The sequence below is a fragment of the Siphateles boraxobius genome, unplaced genomic scaffold (genome assembly GCF_051911475.1).
Source record: "Siphateles boraxobius isolate OS27281-9 unplaced genomic scaffold, OSU_SipBor_1 65, whole genome shotgun sequence".
In the NCBI taxonomy this organism is placed as follows: Eukaryota; Metazoa; Chordata; class Actinopteri; order Cypriniformes; family Leuciscidae; genus Siphateles; species Siphateles boraxobius.
The window spans coordinates 3,572,809-3,598,544 of record NW_027509192.1 but is presented as its reverse complement, the minus strand read 5'-3'; the positions used below and the strand labels follow the sequence as shown (position 1 = coordinate 3,598,544).

Here is a 25,736-nt window from a genome sequence, read left to right as displayed (position 1 = left end):
ATACCTGAGACGTTTTTGTATAACAGCAATATCTGAGTAATTATGTTTAAGATTTTAAACCACAGAAATGTATCTGAGACTTACCACAGGGTGGACAGCAACTGTCATCAGTATTATTTGCTGCTAACTCAAATCCCACATCACATTTCTTCTGAAGACACAGCTCGAGATCACACACTAAATGGGTTGAGATGAAATGGGTATCCTTTTAAATGATTTTTGCATGAATTTATGTATGGATATTTCAAAGGTAGCACTAAATGTGAATCTTAAAACAGAGTAGACTGTGTGCTATAAGCAATGGTGCAAATTGATTGTAATGATGCACCATCTAACACTTTTAATCTTGGCTCACCACAGGTTGGGCAGCAGTTTTCAATGATTCTTTTTTGTTCTGGTCCACAGGGCTTTTCAATCGGACAGTTGACAGGCACAGTTTTAATACCAAATGTCTCATTGGAGCATGTGTATTCAGAACAGCCCATGGTCCATGTATCCCCAGGCTACAGAAAAAAGCAAGTAGATGTAGATGCAAGTAGAATCATGGTGATATTGCAAGGCAAATACAGAGTAAAATGCTTTGGACCCCATTGACTTTCTTGAAATATTTTTCAAAATATCTTGTTTTGTCTAGACGTACCATCCTAGGTAATCCATCAGGGCCAATACAATCTACACGGAGGGAATAAAAAACAAATCAATGAAAATAAGACACAAAGGTGCATTAATCTAAAAACAGAGAAAGTGAATGAGGCAGCATGTCTTACCACAGAAGGCTGTACAGTTATCTATAGTTGAGCTAACTTGATATGTGTTATCAGGACAGAAACAGCCTTCCATAAATGTTTGAAGACACTCCTTGCTTTGACATTCTTTCTCCACAAACAAATCATTGTACCTAGTGTTGAGTTTATAGAAGCACATCAGACATGAAGTATTATGATTCCATCACTTGTTAGGGACTGTTGTTTTGTGGATATGGAGTATTGTAGAGTGAAATTACCTTGTGCTGCAGGTTTTTTCTATTTTAGGCCCACAACCCTTGTACATTTTGTGACTGGGGCACTTGTATTCTGTAATAGAAAACAATTATAATCAAGTTTCAGAGTCTCCTCAAGTACAACATGTAGAAGATAACCAGCTTTAAAGTACAATAAAAATGCAGTCAAATGGTTAGGTTAATTTTACTTACCACACATTTTTTTGAGTTTATCTGATGTTCTCCAGTCCACACAGACACCCTCCTTGCCACATAGCTGAGCATACGATTCCAGACTGGTACAACCAGTAGAGTTCTTTCCCATGTGGCACACATCATATTTGCATGCCTCATAATAACTTTCATAAGGAATGACCCCATGGCATTTCACAAACATACTGTGAAGAGACAAATACACAATACAAAACTTTTGATTTTAGGCATCTGAAAGGGATAGTTCATCTTTTACTCACCGTGATGTTGTTCCAAACTTGTATGACTTTCGTTATTCTATTTTTCCACAGAATAAACTAAGTCAAACACATTTGGAACAACCTGAGGGTGAGACAATAAAAAAAAAATATTGATGGCGAATACATTTAAAAGGGAACACACTTTGCACTAATCAGTGTTACCAAATGCTTTTCCTTACTCTCCCTTGATAAGCTCACAAATCCCCGGGGTGCAGGAGGGTGGACGTGTAGGATGAATTGGTTTTACAGAGGGTTTGCATCCTAGTGGGACCATCCAAAGCTGTGCCATGTTCACACAAGATTGATCGATTTGTCCATCAGGACGTCTGCAGTCATTTGTACGGTTGTTGTCGCAAACCCCTGAAAATGTAAATTATATTAAATCTGAATATAGAGATTTAAAAGAGTAAGATGAGAGTAATTAATGAAATTATTCAAAATAAATTAATTCAAAATTAATTAATTAAAGTTTCATTTACAGTTATTGAATATCTAATTTATTTGTCGCACTGGTAAACATGAAATGAAACTGACACATATAGTAGTTTGTACACATGTCACAGTCAAAACACATTTCAGTTTTATTTGTTGCGAGTGTGACATGAGATCTCTGATCTGTACTCACCGCACTGTCCCTCTGTATTGCCATTGAAATACGAGATTGGGAGACTGATCTCAAAGCCTTGATGATTGACCAAAATCTCAACTTTGATTTCAGTGATATTCACAACTACTGCCATGCCAGAGGTGGTTATGAAGAATTGATCATCTATATTTATGTACGTTAGTTGTTTCAATTCATCATTAACATAGACCTGTGTGAAACATAGTCTTTCTGAGTTATGACGGAAATTGTTATCTAGAGTATGGTGTTATTTTGCAAAGTGTCATGATTTGATGTGAAATTTTGAGTACTTTTGTGTTCAATTTGAATTTTTGCTTGTTTTTCTGGAGCCTGTGAATGTTTTTCTGTAGTTCTAAGACTTACCTGGACCTCTTTAGTGTTGCTTGTCAGCTTGATTTTATAGGATTTGTAGTTCACAATCACATACTCTGGGCAGGCTAGATTATTTTTAACATCACAATAATAGTTTTTAACATGGACACTGATATTGTATTTCGGGATGATTTCTTGGAACAAAACATATGTACAGTTTCCTTGGAAAGCATAGTATGTTCCATCAAAAGTTTTGTAATGTGGGTCACCCCAGCCACTGCATTTACCTGTCAAACAAGTTACACCAAATGTAAACATAAGGCAATGGCAAGGACAATTGTTTATTTTTTTATATTAAGCAAATTTACTTAATATAAATATTTAATATTAATGAACTGTCCATGAGCAAGACTTAAACTTACATTCGCACTCATACTTGGAGCAGCATCCATTGTTATAAGGCACCTTCTTAGCTTTAATTCCATTAGTACATTTAGGTATGACATTATCAGATTTGTCACACGATAGAGATACTGATGAGACACTGCCATTGTTGCATGTTTTGTTTTTGCAGTCTTCAATCCAGGATTCCATATGCTGAAGGACACAAACAGATTGATAAACAAAGATAATAATTTTTTTTTTAAATGGTTTCAGGTATTCTTTCTTTTCTTACCAGTTAATACTTCAGTCGTCTAACAGTTATACAGAATGCAATTAATTAAGTGTTGTTTTACAACAGATATTATCATATCAAATAACCATTACAGGCTATTATGTTATTGTTTATCTTGAGAAAATAAATGCTGAAATGTTTTAGAAATTGTACAAGTGTTACTGCATTAGTGTACTTCTTCTAAACTCTTATTAAATTACCTTTCTGCTGATATTTGTGCAGTCTTTTGGAAGTAGAGGTGGAGGAGTTGGGCATGGCTGAGTTGTTTTCACAATACCACAAGAGGAGTTGCAGGTGGCAATGAAACACCAACCTGCTTTATCCGTTTGATTATAGATTATTGATCCTATAATTATAATAAAAGGATGTGCGAGGAAGGTAAACAAAATGAGAGATTTTAACATAAGTGGAACCTGAATGTAATGTAGGATCAATGTACACATGCACAAGGATTAAACAAACTGTAAATTCAGAAAATTAAAAAATTGGAATAATTACTGTTAAAGTAACACTTACCTTGATAGAATTCTGAATTTAGATATTTGCATGTACATTGAGATGTGAAGTTTTTTCTTGGGGTTGTGGGAGTTGGCCCTGTATTCACAGTGTAAGTACTTGTAGATGTGCCAGTAGTTGTACTAGTTTTAGATGTTTCTGTAGATGTAGGTGTCATAGATACAGTAGTTAGTTTGGTAGAAGTGGATGTGATTGTGGATGTCTCTGTTGACGTAGGTGTTGTTGCAGCAGTTGTAGGAGTTTCTGTTGATGTAGGTGTTGGCGTAACAGTTGTAGATGTTGTTTCTGTTGGTGTAGGTGTTGTTGTAACAGTTGTAGGTGCTGTTTCTGTTGATGTTTTTGTAACAGTTGTAGGTGTTTCTGTTGATGTTATTGTAACAGTTGTAGGTGTTGTTTCTGTTGATGTTATTGTAACAGTTGTAGGTGTTGTTTCTGTTGATGTAGGTGTCGTCGTAACAGTTGTAGGTGTTGTTTCTGTTGATGTTATTGTAACAGTTGTAGGTGTTGTTTCTGTTGATGTAGGTGTTGTAACAGTTGGTGTTGTTTCTGTTGATGTAGGTGTTGTTACACTTGTTTCTGTTGATGTAGGTGTTGTCGTTACAGTTGTAGGTGTTGTTTCTGTTGATGTAGCTGTTCTAACAGTTGTAGGTGTTGTTTCTGTTGATGTAGGTGTTGTAACAGTTGTAGGTGATGTTTCTGTTGATGTAGGTGTTGTAACAGTTGTAGGTGTTGTTTCTGTTGATGTAGGTGTTGTTACAGTTGTAGGTGTTGTTTCAGATGTAGGTGTTGTTACCGTTGTAGGTGTTGTTTCAGATGTAGGTGTTGTTTCTGTTGATGTAGGTGTTGTTACACTTGTAGGTGTTGTCGTGACAGTAGTAGGTGTTATTTCTGTTGATGTAGGTGTTGTCGTTACAGTTGTAGGTGTTGTTTCTGTTGTCGTAACAGTTGTAGGTGTTGTGTCTGTTGATATAGGTGTTGTTACAGTTGTAGGTGTTGTTTCTGTTGATGTAGGTGTTGTCGTAATAGTTGTAGTTGTTGTTTCTGTTGTCGTAACAGTTGTAGGTGTTGTTTCTGTTGATGTAGGTGTTGTTGTTACAGTTGTAGGTGTTGTTTCTGTTGATGTAGGTGTTGTCGTAATAGTTGTAGTTGTTGTTTCTGTTGTCGTAACAGTTGTAGGTGTTGTTTCTGTTGATGTAGTTGTAACAGTTGTAGGTGTTGTTTCTGTTGATGTAGGTGTCGTCGTAACAGTTGTAGGTGTTGTTTCTGTTGATGTAGGTGTTGTAACAGTTGTAGGTGTTGTTTCTGTTGATGTAGGTGTTGTTGTTACACTTGTTTCTGTTGATGTAGGTGTTGTAACAGTTGTAGGTGTTGTTTCTGTTGATGTAGGTGTCGTCGTAACAGTTGTAGGTGTTGTTTCTGTTGATGTTATTGTAACAGTTGTAGGTGTTGTTTCTGTTGATGTAGGTGTTGTAACAGTTGGTGTTGTTTCTGTTGATGTAGGTGTTGTAACAGTTGTAGGTGTTATTTCTGCTGATGTAGGTGTTGTTACAGTTGTAGGTGTTGTTTCAGATGTAGGTGTTGTTACCGTTGTAGGTGTTGTTTCAGATGTAGGTGTTGTTTCTGTTGATGTAGGTGTTGTTACACTTGTAGGTGTTGTCGTGACAGTAGTAGGTGTTATTTCTGTTGATGTAGGTGTTGTCGTTACAGTTGTAGGTGTCGTTTCTGTTGTCGCAACAGTTGTAAGTGTTGTTTCTGTTGATATAAGTGTTGTTGTTACAGTTGTAGGTGTTGTTTCTGTTGATGTAGGTGTTGTTGTTACAGTTGTAGGTGTTGTTTCTGTTGATGTAGGTGTTGTCGTAATAGTTGTAGTTGTTGTTTCTGTTGTCGTAACAGTTGTAGGTGTTGTTTCTGTTGATGTAGTTGTAACAGTTGTAGGTGCTGTTTCTGTTGATGTAGGTGTCGTCGTAACAGTTGTAGGTGTTGTTTCTGTTGATGTAGGTGTTGTAACAGTTGTAGGTGTTGTTTCTGTTGATGTAGGTGTTGTCATAATAGTTGTAGTTGTTGTTTCTGTTGTCGTAACAGTTGTAGGTGTTGTTTCTGTTGATGTAGTTGTAACAGTTGTAGGTGCTGTTTCTGTTGATGTAGGTGTCGTCGTAACAGTTGTATGTGTTGTTTCTGTTGATGTTATTGTAACAGTTGTAGGTGTTGTTTCTGTTGATGTAGGTGTTGTAACAGTTGGTGTTGTTTCTGTCGATGTAGGTGTTGTTGTTACACTTGTTTCTGTTGATGTAGGTGTTGTCGTTACAGTTGTAGGTGTTGTTTCTGTTGATGTAGCTGTTGTAACAGTTGTAGGTGTTGTTTCTGTTGATGTAGGTGTTGTAACAGTTGTAGGTAATGTTTCTGTTGATGTAGGTGTTGTAACAGTTGTAGGTGTTGTTTCTGTTGATGTATGTGTTGTTTCTGTTGGTGTAGGTGTTGTTACACTTGTAGGTGTTGTCGTGACAGTAGTAGGTGTTATTTCTGTTGATGTAGGTGTTGTCGTTACAGTTGTAGGTGTTGTTGTTACACTTGTTTCTGTTGATGTAGGTGTTGTCGTTACAGTTGTAGGTGTTGTTTCTGTTGATGTAGCTGTTGTAACAGTTGTAGGTGTTGTTTCTGTTGATGTAGGTGTTGTAACAGTTCTAGGTGATGTTTCTGTTGATGTAGGTGTTGTAACAGTTGTAGGTGTTGTTTCTGTCGATGTAGGTGTTGTAACAGTTGTAGGTGTTGTTTCAGATGTAGGTGTTGTTTCTGTTGATGTAGGTGTTGTTACACCTGTAGGTATTGTCGTGACAGTAGTAGGTGTTATTTCTGTTGATGTAGGTGTTGTCGTTACAGTTGTAGGTGTTGTTTCTGTTGTCGTAACAGTTGTAGGTGTTGTTTCTGTTGATGTAGTTGTAACAGTTGTAGGTGTTGTTTCTGTTGATGTAGGTGTTGTTACACTTTTAGGTGTTGTCGTGACAGTAGTAGGTGTTATTTCTGTTGACGTAGGTGTTGTTGTTACAGTTGTAGGTGTTGTTGTTACACTTGTTTCTGTTGATGTAGGTGTTGTCGTTACAGTTGTAGGTGTTGTTTCTGTTGATGTAGCTGTTGTAACAGCTGTAGGTGTTGTTTCTGTTGATGTAGGTGTTGTAACAGTTGTAGGTGATGTTTCTGTTGATGTAGGTGTTTTAACAGTTGTAGGTGTTGTTTCAGATGTAGGTGTTGTTTCTGTTGATGTAGGTGTTGTTAAACTTGTAGGTGTTATCGTGACAGGAGTAGGTGTTATTTCTGTTGATGTAGGTGTTGTCGTTACAGTTGTAGGTGTTGTTTCTGTTGTCGTAACAGTTGTAGGTGTTGTTTCTGTTGATGTAGGTCTTGTTGTTACAGTTGTAGGTGTTGTTTCTGTTGATGTAGGTGTTGTTGTTACAGTTGTAGGTGTTTTTTCTGTTGATGTAGGTGTTGTTGTTACAGTTGAAGTTGTTGTTTCTGTTGATGTAGGTGTTGTCGTAATAGTTGTAGGTGTTGTTTCTGTTGTCGTAACAGTTGTAGGTGTTGTCTCTGTTGATGTAGTTGTTGTTGTTACGGTAGTTGGTGAGGTAGTAGTGGATGTGACTGTGGACGTCTCTGTTGATGTGATCGTTGTAGAGGAAATACAATTGCCTTTACAACATTTTACACGGATTTCATAATTATAACAAAGTGGTGGCATGCCAGCTGCATTGTCTTCATTTGAACATGACAGTCCAAAAGATGCATTACAATATTGTAGTTGACCCAAATCTTCCAGGGACTTTTGCGGATAATTTACTGCCCTACATTCAATCTCTTCAGGGCTTTGACAGGTAATCTTTTCTGAACTCCACAATGCATATATTGATTCAGTTTCGAATCCTTCGGGTTCTGTACTGGGTGTGTTGCTATCAATCCAATCTGACCATTCACAACTAAAATAACATGTAGGTGTTGTTACTGTAACAGTTGTAGGTGTTTCAGTTGATGTAGGTGTTGTTACTGTAACGGTCGTAGGTGTTGTTTCTGTTGATGTAGGTGTTGTTGTTACAGTTGTAGGTGTTGTTTCTGTTGATGTAGGTGTTGTTGTTACAGTTGTAGGTGTTGTTTCTGATGATGTAGGTGCCGTTACTGTAACGGTTGTAGGTGTTGTTACAGTAGTTGGTGAGGTAATAGTGGATGTGATTGTAGAGGTCTCTGACGTGGGAGTTGTTGTGACTATTGGTGATGTTACGGTAACTGTAGATATTTTTGTTGATGCTGTGGTTGTAGTTGACATAGTAGTTGTGGTCATAGTTGTTGTTGTTTTAATAGTTTCAGTTGTAGTTGTGAAAGTGAAAGGTGTTGTTGTTGGGGTTGGGCATTCAGTAATAATTCTTTCTATTACCCCATTTGAATCACACAGAGCAGTTAAACATGCCCCGTTCCCATCTGTGGTGTCGTAAATGACAGATCCAGGTGGAAATAACTTCCCGTCATAGAAACATTCATCACATGTTTTAACACACTTCATGGTCTCCTCCCTGAGATATGGCCTCTCAGAAGAGCACTGAAGAAAACAACCTAAAAGTGTAAATAAAAAGGCAAAGCAGGAATAGACAGAAAAATAAGATATGGGTATTATAAAATGTTTCTAGACATGTTGGTACCTAATGTACGTAATAGTGTTAAAATTCTCATCGTATTCAGCATTAAGTTCATTATATGTTTCTTGGGACACTCTATATCACATATTTTCAAAATGTGCTAAAATGCTCAATTCTTACCCTCAAGAAGAGGAATTTGATCAGAGCAAGTTCCTGAGGGATTTTTGCAGGTTTTCATGCAGGTCGATCCACAGGTTTTATAGTGCCACTCACATTCATCTAGAGTATTGTAGTAGTCACAGAATACAGCTGCAAGAACAATCACTTGAGTCAGGACAATGTCTATATTTGAGAGTTATTTAAGCTACAGGCACATTTATGCCCCAAGGTTTTTTTTTAAGCTAACAGATTTAAAGTTTATTTATTATTAAATGAAGGTCATTTTTAAATTGGCCTAGTAAACCTTGTACCATGCGTCATCATTTATTTTTGCTATTTTAATAACTTCTATGTGTGGATTTTATTGTTACCTTTTTCCAGATACAAATATTCAATCTCTAAGTCCATAATAAAAACATTTTTAAAACTATTATAAAAATACTCATAAATAATTTTATATTTAGATTGTGAAAATGATTTATATATTTCAAAAATACTGACTGTCCCTCTTTTCCATAATGACCAACAAATTGAAAGTTTCAAATGTTATTGTTATTAGTTATCAATATTACCTAGATAAATGTGTCACTGAAGAACATATAAAATACTTTATCAGACGTTGCATGAAGAAAAATAAAAATTAAGGTAAATATCACTTACTATTATATATATTATTATATATAAACCTATTATATATATATTATATATATATATATATATATATATATATATATATATATATATATATATATATATATATATATACACACACACAGTGCTTAGCATGCTTACCCATGCTAAAGTTGACTAAAAAGAGGAATAAAAAATCATCTTTTGGAAATTGATCTCAATGCCTTAATTAAAAAAATCAGGAAAAATCCAACCTTTAAGGACACCAATTTTCTTTGTGAATGAATCATGTATTGTAAATAAATGAATGTTCTTCCTTAAAATACAGGTTGCATAAGTCAGGACACTCCTATGTTAATTTCCCATAGAGGCAGGCAGATTTTTATTTTTAAAGGCCAGTTATTTCATGGATCCAGGATACTATGCATCCTGATAAAGTTCCCTTGGCCTTTGGAATTAAAATATCCCCAAATCATCACACACCCTTCACCATATCTAGAGATTGGCATGGTTTTATTTCAGTTAGCCTAATAGCTGGTTTGATTTGCATTGAGAGATGATCTTATGGAAAGTACCCCATGCCAATCTCTAGGTATGGTGAAGGGAATGTGATTATGTGAATGTGATGATTAACAATTTAATTGAAAAAGGGATAAAAGACTTCTTAAAACGGTTATATCTACACATCGGAAATCTGTATCGCCTTCAGAAGGTAACAATTCATACTGTACACTGAGTATGAATTGTTACCTTCTGGAAGACGATACAGATTTCCGATGTGTAGATATAACCGTTTTAAGAAGTCTTTTATCCCTTTTTCAATTAAATTGTTAAATGATGAATGATGTGTATATATGTGTATGTATATGTATGTGTATGTATGTGTGTGAATAGGAATTGTTATTTATTATAATACTAGTGATTTTAATGTATGCATTTGAATGTTTCAATGTCAATGTAAACACCTTGAGTCCAACACAAATTTCCCCTTTGGGGACAATAAAGTGTATTTCATTATTTCATTTCATTTCATTTCATGTGGGGATTAAATATTTTAATTCCAAAGGCCAAGGGAACTTTATCATGATGCATATTATCCTGGATCCATGAAACAAGTGGCCTTTAAAAATAAAAGTTTATATTAGTCAAAGTTTAGTCAAGTTTATATTAGTCAAAGTATGGAAAAATGTTAAATTATTAATCATATTTAAATGCCGTGATAGCAGTGAAATTAGCCTTAGTAAGACCATTGAGTAATTTTTTAAGCGGAAACTTTCAGATCTTTCTCTTGAAACCAACACGGAAGTGACTTAAACTGCAATTCATCGACTGGCGCGCTAGAGAGAGGCAGCAAAAGAGAGTCAATCCCATATATCAACCATGTTAATATGCCCAACTTTACAGCAGAAAAAAAAATGTGTTTACAGCCTGGTGCAAAAAGTGGTTTTAGTCTATATAGCTAATTTTGCCCTTCATGACAACTGTGAGGGGGGTGAATTTTTTTATAACTCAACCATTTAAATTCTATAGAGCCTTAAAGTTCTGCATAATTAAGGGCGTGGCCACTTGAGTGACAGGTGGATTGCCGCTGCTGTCACTACTAGCCGTTTGTCTACGGTCTGTTAGCTGTCACGTCACCTCAGCTAATCCCGCCTTTTTGCCGATTTTCGTTTACCCGGGAGTGACGCGCTACCAAGATGGCGACGGCCGGCTCCGCCCACTTTGGGCTTCAAAAATGCTCTTCAGAAACCTACGGGTTACGTCATGAACACCATGTCCATATTTTTTTACAGTCTATAGTCATTTTCTAGAAAAGCCAATGGTGCCCATATTTGAAAAAAACCCCACTAATTTATAGTGGATGAGATGACGTGTTTGTGATAATAAAATAACTCCATGGAGTACAATAAATGCATTCTTCTCCAAGTACATTATAGTTGCAGTGTATGTTTATAGGTAAAATAAATGTTAGAAATATTTAAACTTACGACAAAAGTCTGGCCTCCTCCATGCCACACAAGCTCCTTTTTTACGGCATTCAGCAGCATAAGCTGCCACTGCAGTACAGACACAATCACAGTCACCGCCGCTGTCACATGCACAGGCGTCCCTTACACAGGCATCATAGAATGGGCCAGAGTCCACCTAAAGACAGGAAAATCACACACACAGATCCTCAAGGATTACAATGATGAAGTAGCTACACTAGGGGCCGGTTTCCCAGACAGGGCTTGGACTAAACCAGGTTTAGGCCTTAGTTCAGTTAGGGCATTTAAGTAGCTTTTATAAACATGCTTTATAAAAAAACATTACTGATGTGGATCGTGAGAAACAATGGCACTGACATATTTTAAGATATACCAGTGCTTGTTAAAACAGCTCAAGCATGCATTTTAGTGTAAGACTAGGCTCAAGCCTTGCCTGTAAAATGGGGATAGATAGATCATCAGTGATGATTGAGCATTTCTAGGCCTCACATGTCATGGGTAAAAAGGCTTGATTTTGCCAGCTACTTGCTAATTGTTACTTACAAGTGAATGGCAGTCTTTAAATTCAGGGTTCTTAATTATTCTGCATTGTTTTTCAGCCCAGGGACGCCGGTTTGGATTTGCGTCACATGGATGCTTCACGTTTGTCACATCTGGGCAGCTGGGATTCACCTTCCAGCTATTCCCAAATTCTTCAGGATCCGTCACCACTTCTCCATTGAGCTTCATAAAGTCATTATTTGCATTGCCATCAAAGTTTCCACACAGTCCACACACCTTGCCCTGCCACAGAGATCATGTGGATGTTTAGTTGAGTAATTGAACAAAGGGTAAAAGGTTCTTGTGTACGAGTGTACCTTTAAGGAATGCATACCTTTAATTTGGGATGGAGTTGGATCATCACACTCGTTTTAGTGTCCCAGATCAAATTCAAAAGATCTTCGACTTCTATGACAATATATAGGACCGCAGAATGGATTTTATATCTGTAATCTGTGCCATTGCCTTCAACAACTTTCACTCCATCCTCCTCAGATAAAATCATCTCGTATCTCTGTAGGATTTGAATAGTTAGTGACACAATATATATTGCATTTTAGGATGCTTTACTACTAAACCTGTGCTGACTCTGAGCTATGAAATAAGCTCACCCCAAAGAACAGATAGATGGTCTTGGAGCAAATAGTGTTGGCGGTTGAGCAGGGGATGTTCTCTGTGACCAGGCGGAAGGAGGGATAGAAGTTTGTACCACAATAATCCTAGAGGGGTTTACACACATAATAAAATTTGTTCCAGATTATAATGCCCCATGTAATTAACCTTCATATGCAGTTTATCTGTGATTTTTGAATATGAAACAAAACTTCACTAACCAACAAATTGCCATAAATTTTGTTACTTTTGATATGAGACAAAGTCTCAGCTTTCAAAATCTGTTGCTTTTACTACGAAATTAAAACAATAAATTACGTTCTATTGCTCTTTAATGTGCTTTGATAAATCGCTGATCAAGCGAAGCGTTAATGCAGATCGCACGTGAACCAGTCACCTCTTCCTCTACTGCTGTTATAGCTTGAAATAAAAATAAATTAACATCATAAGGTATGTTGAAACATACAGTACAATTGTCCAAAATGTTTAATGTTTTTATGTAATCACTCAGTCAGTGTTTTAGCCTCGGAAAGACGTTAATACAACAGAGGGTGTAAACAATGTCACGTAACGTAACATTTACCTCAGGAAAGCCTTTTACTGACCATAGCTCGATAGTTAGCTAGAAAAATGAACACTAAGAGCATTTTGCTAAATATATGCAGGATATTTACATATAATTTTTCTTAACCTATTCTTCAATATTTCAATAAATCCATTATGAAAACATAAAAACAATAAACCTAGAATTGGAGTAGAACGAAGTATATAAAAAATATGAATACTTTGTTATTGTTAAAAATAACTTATGTACAATTTAAATGTTTGTATACAACCCACTTTAATATTACAGTAATGTACTGCATGGGTTCCTTTGAGATAGAATTATGAAATTTGTCAATACCCAGCCCTTTTTTTCATAAGATTCTTTCATATTATTCGTAGTGCTTTTGCAGACATAATAGTAACCGGTATTTGTCAGATATCTATAAATATATATATTTTTTCCATTGGCACAGTCAAACATACATGGGCTAAGGTGTGTTCACAGTCTCCGTTGAAGGAATATTTCCTGCTATCAAAAGTCTTGAAATGACCTTCACCGTAGATGGTACAGGTGCCGTAGCATGCCTTTTCTGTACAACTCCACATCCCGTTTGTGCATGTGCTGAAATATAGAGAACAATTCACAAATAAATACTGATAGAATGATAGCTTTATTGCAGTTATACAAAATTATTTTTAATAGATTTACTTTTAGTTAACAGTAAACACACTGGATCATGCTATGTGACATCTACACTTGTAGATGTGTGTCCAAACATTTAACTGGTACTGTAGATGTAAAATGATAAAACAAAACGGCAATATGATAACATGAGTTATAACAGTTGTGATTGGCTCACCAGGTGTTACAGTCCTGCTGAACTTGCTCTCCAGGAGAATAGATGACTCCATTGTGGGTACATGTACATTTTTCCATCTCCACACACCCACCTTTGCCATCAGCCAGAAGGCCGTCTGGACACATACACCCTGATACACACCCTGTGCTCACCTATTGACAAGACAAAATTGTTAAACCAACTTTTCCCTGCAAACTTCTAACTTATTACAAGATTTGCCATTTCATATTATCTATATCAGGGTTTTGCGGGAATGCCTGCATTTGAATTAAAAATAAGTAAGCAAACTGAATTTTTTGAAAGTTCATTTAAATGTCAAAACTGCTGTGACTTTTCATTTCATTCATCCTCTTTTTCATGTATTCCATTCATCCATCCATCCATCTATCCATCCCAACTCACGCAGTTATTTGGATCTTGTTTCTCACACGTCCTCTGACACTCTATTCCTTTTTCTCCAGGATATGAGCATTTGAAGAATGTCATCGGGGCCACACAGTCTAAAAACACAACAAGCACATATATGAGATGCAGAAAATTAGCCCACATCATACGAGTGATGCCTCAAGTTTGAATTTAGAAGGTGGTATATTGTGAAAGAACTAGTTTTAGCTCACCCGCTTGACTGGAGCACTGCAATATGCCAAGGTTACAGGTGCTGTATTTGACAAAACAGTGCAAAAATTACTAAAGCTCCACTATCAAGAGTTAATGCAGGTCAATATTGTTGAATGGATGTATGCTTTTGGGACATGCTACATCTAAATAATTTTGAAATGGCATTTTGCAGCAATTATTATGCTTCTAATTTAAAAAATATATTTTTTTCATTTGGCAGTACAAGGCTATTGAGTGGGGGTAAAAAAACTGTTTAAAAATGGTAAAGAAACAAGTTAATGGATACATTATGTTAAACTGCTATTTATACCATTTAGAACCATCTTTGTAGTACACTGCTGATGGCTCTATGGCTTGGTTCTCATAGTAACAAGGACACTGGTCTGGATGTACACAGCTGCCGGCTTCATTGAGGAATGTTCCCTCAGAACAGACACAGCCGTCTACAGGTGTGAAGGACCCTTGGCAGGTGTTATCTTGTACACTGAGAGAGCGGCAGGTGCTTCCACAGCTTTTCACGCTGTAAGAGTACTTCATGTTTTCTGGACACTTCGAAATCATGTCTATATAGCAAGACACAAACAGAGGCTAATTTGAAACAGAGTACACATATAAATATTTGTTTGAATGTGTTCTTTATAAAGTTCTCACCACAGGGTTCTGAATCCATCCAGGCCAGGAGAATGACTCCTTTGGCAGCACATGCGTGGGCATAAGTGGACACGGCCGCACACATACACTTTTTAATATCTGCACACTTGCATGTGTCATAGACGCACCGCTGCAGAGAAAAAACAGATTGAATGCATGCATTAAGGAACACAATTGCACAGTAAATTTCAAAAGAGAAGAGTGTTTTATGTACAAAGACTTACTTGGTAGTAAATCTCAGGATCTATTTCTGAGTGACATTCGGAAAAGGTCCCATTTGGGTTTGTGAGACGGGAACACCAGTCTTTCGCAAGTTTCTCTATGAGAACAAAAACAGGAGATTTGCTTGTTTACACAAGTAACTAAGTCACATAAGTTACTGTACTTTGTTTAGCATGGCAGAATTGAAAATGTAGTGATTTTTTCTACTATGTCAAGAAAATAATGAAATTATCACTGTAACATGAATATTGTGAGCGTGTTGTTCTTATTTAATGCAGTAAGCACCTGTGTCCATATTCAGGCTGCAGGGGTTGTCAAATGTGATTTCAAGATCTGGACAACTGTGTTTCCAAAAGTTGACAAAGGTGGTTGGTGTGCCCTCTATGATGCCTGATCCAGTTTTAAAGTCGTCTGTTTGGACGTCGTTATAGTTTCCACACAGACCTGAGAGGAACATGGTTAAAAGTAGTTCATTAGAAATCTATTTCCTACAAATAAAAAATGACTTTTTCAGAAAACAAAACACATATTTAAAATCTGCAGTATTTTTTCCAACTTACCACTCATTTTCCCTTTCTCTTCAGTGCTGACAACAATATACAACTGCATGACAGGAGCCAACTGGATCTCTAGACGAAGACTCTTCATATCAGCAATAATGAAGGAGGAAGAGGGCTGGAAGACGCTCACAGGACCTGGGAAAACAGAATTATTGAAAAAGGAAATTATTTTTTTATATATAATGATGAAAAAATAAAAAGTTCCCATATATTTGTAAAAACCCACCTATGGTAGCAGGAAGCACATATGGACTGATTCCATTCACTGCAACAGTTCCAATGGAGGAAAAACTAATCTGTTTTATTAGTAGAACATTAAGAAAGATATATCATTATTATTATTATTATTATTATTAAGACTCTTATTATTGCTCATAGTAGTCAGTATTAGTATTATTATTAGCAAAGAATTATTAAATTATTTATAAATATTTAAACCCAGTACTTACACGGGTCCCCGCGATGACAAGGGTCACTGAATTTAGACATGTGTCTGTTCGGGCCGGATCACACTTTGCCAGATTTCCCACCACAGCAATATCACTGTCATTAGAGTGCTGGAATAAAAAAGGACTGTAAGAACCTCCAAATTATATATAATGATTCAATATTAATTATAATGCACTAGCTTTACTGATTTTTAAATAAACTATGTGAATAAAAGTACAAGTGAAGACTTTCATTGATCTCGCCCTGACAGAAAATATCTGTGGATCATCTGATATCCTGACAGACCTTAGTGAGGATGTAGTCACAGTTCCCGCTGAAGGTGAAGCTCTTTCCATCATAAGTGGTGACGTGAGACCCTCCCACAACAGAGCAGATTCCGGGACATTCCCGGTGTGTACAGGTCCAGTGTCCCGCGGCACACACACTGACACAGAATGGCAGGAGTGTTAGCATGAGGAAATGTATAAAGGAATTTAAATGTGACTAAAATATTTTAATAAAAATATTACCATTTTTTACAAGCTTGTTTGTAAGACTCTCCTGATTGATATACTGTGCCATCGTGATCACATGGGCACTGGTTCACAGAAACACAGCCACTCTGACCAATGTCGTCTTCCACGGTGCCTTTACAAAAAGAAAGCCAGACAATTGCGTAAACGTGTTTTCTAGGGCATCAGATATATTTTTTGAGAGCTGATGAGTTCATTTAGAGTCTGTACATGCTGACATTCATTGATTATACACTATCATTCAAAAGGCCGGAGTCAGTAAGAAAAATAAATGAATACTTTAATTCAGCAAGGATGTATTTAATAAATAAAAATGGCAGTAAAGGCATTTATAATGTTACAAAATATTTCTATTTCAAATAAATGCTGCGCTTTTGAACTTTATTCATCAAAGAATCCTGAAAAAAGTAATTATAACACTATTTCACAATATTACTGTTTTACTGTATTTTTAATATAAAAAATGCAGCCTCTGTGAGCATAAGAGACTTCTTTCAAAAACATTTAAAAAAATCTTCAGCTATAAACTGTAACCTATTTTAAATAGTTACCTTCAGGGCAGAAACAGCCGTCCACACAGTGTTCTTTACACATTAGACTTGCGTTTGGATCTTTGCAGGTGTTCTTGCACGGACTTCCACACTCCAGGTATTGCATGTTTAGAGGACATGTCTTTGCTGCTCCACAGAATAACACATGAAAACATAACAAAATTGTTCCTCTAGATAATTGTATAACATTTGTAATGACAACATTTTTTCTGTCCTACAATGGTCCTGCTAAAAATGTAACACATCGATGCAGAAAATATAATTATGTGGAAGTGTCTACTTCAAAAGCGTACTTTTTTTAATTCGTTTTTTGTGTTATTTTAGGCAGTTTTAGATATTTAAGATAATATTCCGGGTGTCTTCTTAAAAAGCTTTATTTATTTGTGAGAAAATAAACGTGTTTCATTCTTGGGTGAACTGTCCCTTTAGTTAAATTTTTATCTTCATCATAACTAATGACATCTTCCAGAAATGATACTCACGACAGAGCTGCTCTGTCCTCCATGTTCCTGGTTTTCCTCCAGCATGTGTGCACTGTCGTGAAATCTCCGTGAGTGTGTTGCAGAGACAGTCGTGATTGCCGTAACATTGACACAAGTCGTTCACACAGGCTTCTTCAAATGAACCCATGTCCATCACATTGTAACAGTCGCTAAACCCCGGACTGCTGAGATACTGCTGGCAAACACTTGTCTAGGGGGAAAAATATATAATTTAAGAGGATTGTCTCATTGCAACCAATGTTTCAATCAGTAAATGGTTGAATTTAATATGAAATTATTTTTCATATTAACATTGATTTTGTCTCATACCTGGTTGCACTGATCAGTGGGTTGAAGTGTAACTTCCTCACAGGTTCCAGCCGATATGGACACCTTCCATGTGGCCGAACCTGAGAAGGATTCAGATGAACACGTTACACTAAACCTATCTTTAAGTCAGTGGTTCTCAACACACTTCCAAGGAGGCTTCAAGATGACCCTTTAAGACCCTTTAAGCCTTTAGGAAGGTAAAGATGGACCCACTCTTATTCCATTTGTAAAAAACAAACTAAAAAAAAAACCTTATCTCACTGTTGTTGTCGCAAAAAAAAGCTATACATAAGAAATACAAAAATTAAAAAATAAGAAAATCTAATTCAAGAAATCAGGTTTACCATGAACAGTGATATCATCGGCCTTGTTGCCATTGTAGTCTCCACAAAGTCCACAGGTCTGATCTTGATACTTCTCAGGAAGTTCAATCTGGTGAACATCATATAACAACAACTCTAATATCAGAAGTCTGAGATCAAGCTTCAAGATAAAATAATGTGTGCACAGAGATGTTTAATCATACCGTTAGAGAGTTGTCTTCCTCCCAGAAGACAGCCACTCCATGTTTGTTTGAGATCTTGACACTTGTTGAACTTCCCTCGATTTTAATTCCGTTATTATAGGTCGGAACAGACACCCTGTCAGAGCAATAATAAAAAAAAAGTCAACATTTCTGAAAAAAAAAAAACGTTTTCCAGTCTAAATTTTCATAAATTTAAAATAAATTTAGTTGAAATACTGGTTAAGATAAATAATTTGTAAGAGAATATATATTGAATTAGGTTTTTTTCCTAACCCCACCTGTGATTATTTGATTCTTTAAAGCATAAACTTCACAAAATGTAGTTATTTTTATGCTTAAAATAAGAAATGTATTTACAGATATTCTTAATATCTTGCACAAAGATAAATGACATATTATCTATTTAAATAAATACAAATACTGAAATACATTACCAAATGAAAAATGCTCATATAAAGAAAATGTATGTGTGTGCTTTTGCTGGATAGTACTCAAATGAACTCACATTTCTTCTCCCATAGTGATGTCGTCATTAGTGATTTTGATGACTGTCCCTTCCAGCTTTATTGTGACTGTGCTAAAAGTGACTGAGTCATTCACAGTCTCTCTTTGCATTTGGATGTTGAAGTCAGAAGCTGTGCTGTCACACATCACCGCCAGAACGTAGTTACACGTGTCTGGCACTTGAAAGAAATGACCATCAAATGTCTTGAAGTGAAAATTTCCCCATGTACTGCAGATCGTGGACTGATGATCAGGATTCGGTTCAACTGAATCAAGAAAGAAGCCACATAATTGTGTGATTTGTACTAAATACTTCTCTTGAATACACAATTGAAGGTGAAGTGCATAATTTCTATGCCATTAGTGGCACCAAATAAAATGTGGTTGTGCTAATATTGCTTAAACGTACTGAGCAATGTTTTGATTACTCCACCTACTTTTTGAGGGAATAAGCCAATGAATAACTTATAGTTGTCTCTCAAAAAATATTTTAGTCTCCTAAAGTGTAAAATGTTGCATAGGCCTACACTAATACTTACATTTTAAAGGGGTCATAACATGAGAAATCAAATTTCCCGTGATCTTTTGACATATAAGAGGTCTTTGTATCACTTAAACATCCTGCAAGTTTCATAGCTTAAAACATTTTCCTCATTGTCAGGGTGTGTGCAGGTATCTGAAGACGAGGATGCATTAACTTCAAAGTAGTTGATTTATTTACAAAATTAACTTCAGGAACATACAGGAACAAAATAACAAACTCCTGTGGGCGTGGCCGGGGCGGAGCAGGCTGTGGGCGTGGCCGGGGCGGAGTAGGCTGTGGGATTGATCGGGGCGGAGCTGTGGGACCCTCGGGCGTCCAGGGCAGAGCTGTGGGACCCTCGGAAGTCCAGGGCGGAGCTGTGGGACCCTCGGGCGTCCAGGGCGGAGCTGTGGGACCCTCGGGCGTCCAGGGCGGAGCTGTGGGACCCTCGGGCGTCCAGGGTGGAGCTGTGGGACCCTCGGGCGGCAATGGTGGTGAGGACCCCTGTGGCGGCCATGGCGGTGAGGACCCTTCGGGTGGGCGCCCCCCCAAAATCTTAATGGGGAAATTGACAGGAGAGGGGGGTTCTGGGTTCAGCCTGCGGGGCCAGCGCATCATGGGACTCGTAACTGGACGGGGCCAGCACATCATGGGACTCGGAGCTGGACGGGACCAGCGGCGCTGAGGGCTTGGTGCTGGACGGAACCAGCGGCGAAGAGGGCTTGGTGCTGGACGGAACCAGCGGCGAAGAGGGCTTGGTGATGGACGGAACCAGCGGCGCAGAGGGCTTGGTGCTGGACGGAACCAGCGGGGAAAAGGGCTCTTGCTCAAAGATTGGCTCTGGCTCTTGCTCGAAGACTGGCTCTGGCTCTTGCTCGAAGACTGGCTCTGGCTCTTGCTCGAAGACTGGCTCTGGCTCTTGCTCGAAGACTGGCTTTGGCTCTTGCTCGAAGACTGGCTCTAGCTCTTGCTCAAAGACTGGCTCTGGCTCTTGCTCGAAGACTGGCTTTGCAGGCGTGACATGAAGATCTGGGCTGGGCCGGATCAGCGGTGGAAGTTCGAGGTCTAACGAGAACAGCGGCGAGGGCTCTGGGCTAGACGGAAACGGTGGTGGATGGAGCCCTGGTCTGGACATCACCAACCCAGGGTTGAAAAGAGGCCAGAATGTAGAGTGGTGTCGGGCTTCTTCTCGACCACCTCCTCTACTGCGGCCTCCACGGGTCCAGCGAAATATGGCCAACCGGGTCCCCGCAAATGGATGTCCTCTCTCCCGCTCGGTGGTTGGGGAAGAGACACTGGCGAACATACTGCTGGATCTTGTGTGGTGAATTCTTCTGTCGGTATGGTCAAGCCTTCTGTCGGTACGGTTGGTCGTTCTGTCAGGGTGTGTGCAGGTAGATGAAGACGAGGATGCAGGAACTTCAAAGTAGTTGATTTATTTACAAAATTGACTACAGGAACAAAATAACAAACTCCAGGAATTCAGTAACACAACCATACAAGGACGACAACCAACAAACACTGAAGGAAAACACAAGGCTTAAAGATGAACTGAACTGCAAAAATCAACGTTGATTACATGTTGTTTATGACAATTAAAAGTAATTTACATCAAACATTTTAACTAAAAATATCAATATAGCTTTTTTTAAGCAGCACAAAAATTGCATTTGTTACGCTGGCAATTTCGATGACGTCACTGGCATGGTAGGACCCGCGAAGGTATATAGGCAACAGCTGCAGGTCCTATATACACACACGAAAATGAGTAATTTTAATGGCATGAGTTACGCATTAGAGCATGTGAGGGACAGGCCAGTAGTATCTGACTACCATCACATGGAGGACGACCAGTGTCAGGCTCCACACATACAGTACATGATCGTTTGGGGGAAGTGTGTGGGCGCGGGCGCTGTCGGAGCATGGGCAATGCACCGGAGTCAATCTGTTGAAGAGAGGTCAACCTGGAACATTTATTGATCGGCAAAAATGCATCACCATGCACCGTTCATTTCGGATGCTGTGCGGTGAGAGAGACGTGTTGGAGGTGGCTATGCTATCTCTAAGGGATGTCCGAGCTGAGACGCTGCAGCGCCCCAAAAGTAGCTGGTATGTAACCGTGTATTTTACGAATTGGCGACTGGGCTACGCTAGCCTAACTTATTTCCTTTCCTCCGACTGTTAAGGTTAACAGCGTACCGGCAGTTCACTCTTTGGGCGAGGGGGCATTTGGGAAGGATGAATAAGATTCCGTTCCCATCCTGTGCAGTGAACTAACGTTAACGTTACATCTTTTCCCCTCAGCTGAATATCAAGGATTCTAGTATGCGTTGGACTTGTAGCTAAATAAAACATTTGATGTCAGACGCTTCATGTACTCATTGACGTTTTCAACACATCTGTCTCTCGTACCTAGGATTAAACACTAGAAATCATGACTAGAATAATTTTGTTGACAAGGCAGGGGGTAGAGAGAAGCTAGCTCTGCTGGTGTTGGTTGGCAACGGAGTAGCCTACCATGCCAGTGACGTAGTCGAATGTTGAAATCCAACATGGCGGCGCCCGTGTAACATTTTCAACGTACCATTGTATCCCTTTTAACAAATTCTGCCATTTTAATAATTGTACCAATGAGAATAAATAAAATACATCTGTTATATCACATTTTTTCGAATTTCAGTTCAGTTCATCTTTAAAAGAACTGGGACTAATGGGATAATTAACTCAACACAGGTGAAGAAACTGAACACAAACAAGGAGCGGGAAAAACTAACAGGACTGAACCAAATTCACAAAAGACGGGGGAAACAAGATCTGAAAACAGAACTAATAACACACTGAAACGTGACAATTATAAACAAAGCATTTATTTTAATCAAGCTCCAAAACCGACTCGTTTGGATATTGTGAGATCTGTGATGTCACACAGGCAAATACATTTACATAATGCCTGCCTCCATAGCAAGACATTGACAAATAGTTATATAACATCACACCATAGTCCCTGCCCACTGGCCTACACTGTATGAGCATCGCATCACGTCGAAAGCAAATAAAACCTATTATAATCACTGATGCTCTCTACACTGGATACAGTATACAGATCTGCGCTCAGTTTCTGACACTTGAGTCTGTCGACAACAGCACAAATGGAAGAGTGAAATAACGTTCGCTTTGACGTGTCCAGTTTAAACAACTTGTTTTCGTCTCTGTATAAGTGGATGGTTTATTTTAATGGCGTTCCGGATCACCTCGGAGGATTATATGTTTGTTCGGAGCATTTAGTTTTGTAAATCAGGCACTGTGTAATGAGGAGTTCGCAAAGAAACTTTTGTTGAAAGATGAAGCAGCTAAACTGTATTGGATCTGACTGCAGCTGCATCACAAACCGTTAATGATTTCATAATGCTTTGTCTTTGAATGACGGTTTAAAAGGATAATGTTTTTATAACACCTACTCGCACACACGCAATAGCAAGTGGGTGTTTATACTGTTTCCTATACAATGACATTAGCCAATCATAACAGTGGCCATTTACTGACACGCCTTAAAAGAGCTGCCCCTTAAAACCTGAACATTTATGACAAAATTAGGGTTGAGAATAATTGTTTTTCCGCATATATGTATATATTTTTTTGTCATTTCTTTTTTACATTATAAGTAAACCTCAAGGAATATATATAAAAAAATCCATGTCATGACCCCTTTAAATATTTTAGCATTTATATTAAAAAGAAAGAAAGACAGAAAGAAAGAAAGAAAGAAAGAAAGAAAGAAAGAAAGAAAGAAAGAAAGAAAGAAAGAAAGAAAGAAAGAAAGAAAGAAAGAAAGAAAGAAAGAAAGAAAGAAAGAGTAGCATCATACCGGTAGTGACCAGCACACTTGTCGTTGGGAATGCTAAAAACAGAAAAAGACAGACCTGTAGTCATTTTTTGTCACATACTTTAAAACGAAAAATTACATTCACAATATTCTACAATCACTCTTTCTACAATACTCTTTGCAAATCTAATTTAAAAAAATCTTAGCTAAATTGTAATGATTTGGCTGTTTGAATTGCATGAATAAATCAATTCAATTATCAAATTATTATTCAATTCCAAAAACCAGTTCAACTTGAAACTTGAACATGCTTTTTGTGTCATAAGTGTAATGTGTATGTCCATTTAGACAAACATAAAGCACCAGTTCTATTTGGCATCTGTTAATAAGTGTGTTACTTTATAGTTTCTTTATGAATCAATAATTAGTACATCTCATACAGTATAAAGCCATATTCACCTGCTGTTGTTGTTGGCCACATAAAGTCCATAGGATCTTCCATAGCTCCATAATCGCTCATAAAGTCTATAAACAAAGAAAAACAGATACAGTCATATTGTGTAGCTAATATGGTGAGCTTTTCTTGCAGTAACTGCAGTAACTTTATATTTTTCTAACCTGCTTGTATGGACTGCAGCCCCACCAGTAGAACGACCCATTTCAGCATCCACATCTGGGACATCCTCACAGTCCCTGTGGAGACAAGATCCATCCTCAAGAGCTAAAGTGTGCTGTCTGTCAGCACTAGCTCTTTTATACTGGCTCTTAGTTTACTTTGGGACCATCCATACTGTGATCAGAAGGTGGATCCTAAATGTATGCATTATTATGGCATGTTATCTTTCCATCGAATAAGAATAGCTGTGTTTGAGAATAAACATTGTTTATGTAAACCCTGGTGGCAAAAAAAACACTTTCTGTCACTCACAACATAGTGTTTATCTCTGTTATTATCTCAAATTAAACAAGGATGTGATGTTTGGTTTGATTGTAACTCGGGGGCTCGACCAATTTGTAGAGACGCACTGTAAAATTCACGCCCTAAATGTCTACCTTGCATTTACATTTAAGGCATTTGAGAGACCCTTGTGCTTTGCATATGTTATAAAGTTATCTGCTGGAAAAAGTTTTTTGGAGTTTTAAAAAGATAATCAAGCAATCAATTCTATATTTTTGCATGTTTATATATTTTTTAATTAAAATCAAGTGGCTTCAATCTCTTCATTTTCATTTTGACATTGCTTAAAAAATAACTATCATAATACAATAAATCGAATTTTGTTTATCTTGTATGTGTTACTTACTTAACCTATAAAACTAACTTGTAAGACTTATATTATTAATAATCGTCTTCCTAGATGGTCATCAAATCCTCTGTAAACACAGCAGGGTGTTGTGATGATCTCAGGCACAATAGTGCAGCTTTAAGCGGAGAGCTTTAAGTCCCATTCACATCAATGACGATAACTAGGCCTATAACTATAAAGTTTTAATAAACCTTCTCATTGTATAAGAATTGGGATGTCCACACCACAACTATAACGATAATGACACAGAGGAACGATATTTCGTTGGAATTTCTTTCGGAATTTTTTTTCAGTTAATGGAGGATAAAAACCAACAATGACATTCAGTCAGAATCCACCTTTTTTAATGCGCTCATAGCATTTAAAGTGGCAGACAACAAAACTGCAGCTTGCGCGTATAATAAACAAATGTTAATATGCTTCGGTATGGAGCTAATGTTTCGCCACTGAATGAAAAAAAAAAGGAAATTGCGAGTTTAAATACTTTTTTCTTAGAATTGCGTGATATAAACTCCCAATTCTGAATTTTTTCTATTTTATCTCACAATTCGGACTTTTTTTACTCACAACTGGGGAATTTAATTCTCACAATGCTGAGAAAAAAGTCAGAATTGGGTTTGTATATCACGCAATTCTGAGAAAAAAAGTCAGAATTGCAAGAAATAAAATGCAATTGTGACGGAAAAAGTCAGAATTCTAAGACATAAATTCGCAATAGTTTCAGTTTATACTTTTATCAGAATTTTCTCAGAATTGTGAGATGTAAAGTTCAATTCTGAAAAAAAACATCAGCAAATTCTGACTTTATACCTCGCAATCATGAGTTTATATCTTGCAATTCTGAGAAAAACAAGTCAGAATGGAGAACGCACAAACCCCACAAACATTGTGAAAGTGTCAATAGTGATTCATAAAAACGATTTCTGCCTTCCGAGAAGGTCTATTATAGTAATTCCTTCAGGAAATGAAAATCTGGTTTTAAAATGCGTTATCGAAAGTCAATCAATTATAAAGAAAGATGTTCAACACTCTTTGTTTGCTTTCATATTTCCAACTGTATTTTACATTTAGCCTATATAAAAATATAAAAACAATATTTTTATTTATATATATTGTTATGTTTATATATTATATTAAATAATATT

General features: G+C 37.3%; 1 protein-coding gene across 1 annotated transcript in view; it reads right to left on the bottom strand.

Moving 5' to 3' along the window:
- The window catches only part of LOC143720621 (uncharacterized), a 33,011-nt gene extending 8,832 nt beyond the window's left edge, over window positions 1-24,179 (bottom strand). Inside the window, exons 1-39 of the mRNA XM_077210205.1 lie at window positions 23,903-24,179; window positions 23,744-23,809; window positions 23,327-23,359; window positions 18,940-19,204; window positions 18,435-18,549; window positions 18,253-18,340; window positions 17,909-17,988; window positions 17,579-17,789; window positions 17,097-17,222; window positions 16,543-16,660; window positions 16,319-16,457; window positions 16,033-16,140; window positions 15,810-15,879; window positions 15,584-15,718; window positions 15,309-15,467; window positions 15,026-15,120; window positions 14,802-14,931; window positions 14,461-14,713; window positions 14,150-14,190; window positions 13,935-14,032; window positions 13,533-13,684; window positions 13,156-13,294; window positions 12,126-12,233; window positions 11,849-12,028; window positions 11,518-11,757; window positions 10,975-11,131; window positions 8,378-8,506; window positions 3,582-8,174; window positions 3,266-3,411; window positions 2,812-2,986; window positions 2,441-2,676; window positions 2,078-2,267; window positions 1,632-1,812; window positions 1,193-1,377; window positions 1,004-1,073; window positions 768-898; window positions 641-672; window positions 356-503; window positions 85-177 (exon numbers count right to left, since the gene is read on the bottom strand). Of these exons, the coding sequence (XP_077066320.1) occupies window positions 85-177; window positions 356-503; window positions 641-672; window positions 768-898; window positions 1,004-1,073; window positions 1,193-1,377; window positions 1,632-1,812; window positions 2,078-2,267; window positions 2,441-2,676; window positions 2,812-2,986; window positions 3,266-3,411; window positions 3,582-8,174; window positions 8,378-8,506; window positions 10,975-11,131; window positions 11,518-11,757; window positions 11,849-12,028; window positions 12,126-12,233; window positions 13,156-13,294; window positions 13,533-13,684; window positions 13,935-14,032; window positions 14,150-14,190; window positions 14,461-14,713; window positions 14,802-14,931; window positions 15,026-15,120; window positions 15,309-15,467; window positions 15,584-15,718; window positions 15,810-15,879; window positions 16,033-16,140; window positions 16,319-16,457; window positions 16,543-16,660; window positions 17,097-17,222; window positions 17,579-17,789; window positions 17,909-17,988; window positions 18,253-18,340; window positions 18,435-18,549; window positions 18,940-19,204; window positions 23,327-23,359; window positions 23,744-23,809; window positions 23,903-23,996 (9,709 nt within the window). The 5' untranslated portion in view covers window positions 23,997-24,179. The remainder of the gene's footprint in view (window positions 1-84; window positions 178-355; window positions 504-640; window positions 673-767; window positions 899-1,003; window positions 1,074-1,192; window positions 1,378-1,631; window positions 1,813-2,077; window positions 2,268-2,440; window positions 2,677-2,811; window positions 2,987-3,265; window positions 3,412-3,581; window positions 8,175-8,377; window positions 8,507-10,974; window positions 11,132-11,517; window positions 11,758-11,848; window positions 12,029-12,125; window positions 12,234-13,155; window positions 13,295-13,532; window positions 13,685-13,934; window positions 14,033-14,149; window positions 14,191-14,460; window positions 14,714-14,801; window positions 14,932-15,025; window positions 15,121-15,308; window positions 15,468-15,583; window positions 15,719-15,809; window positions 15,880-16,032; window positions 16,141-16,318; window positions 16,458-16,542; window positions 16,661-17,096; window positions 17,223-17,578; window positions 17,790-17,908; window positions 17,989-18,252; window positions 18,341-18,434; window positions 18,550-18,939; window positions 19,205-23,326; window positions 23,360-23,743; window positions 23,810-23,902) is intronic.
- Between the last annotated feature and the right edge of the window lie 1,557 nt (window positions 24,180-25,736).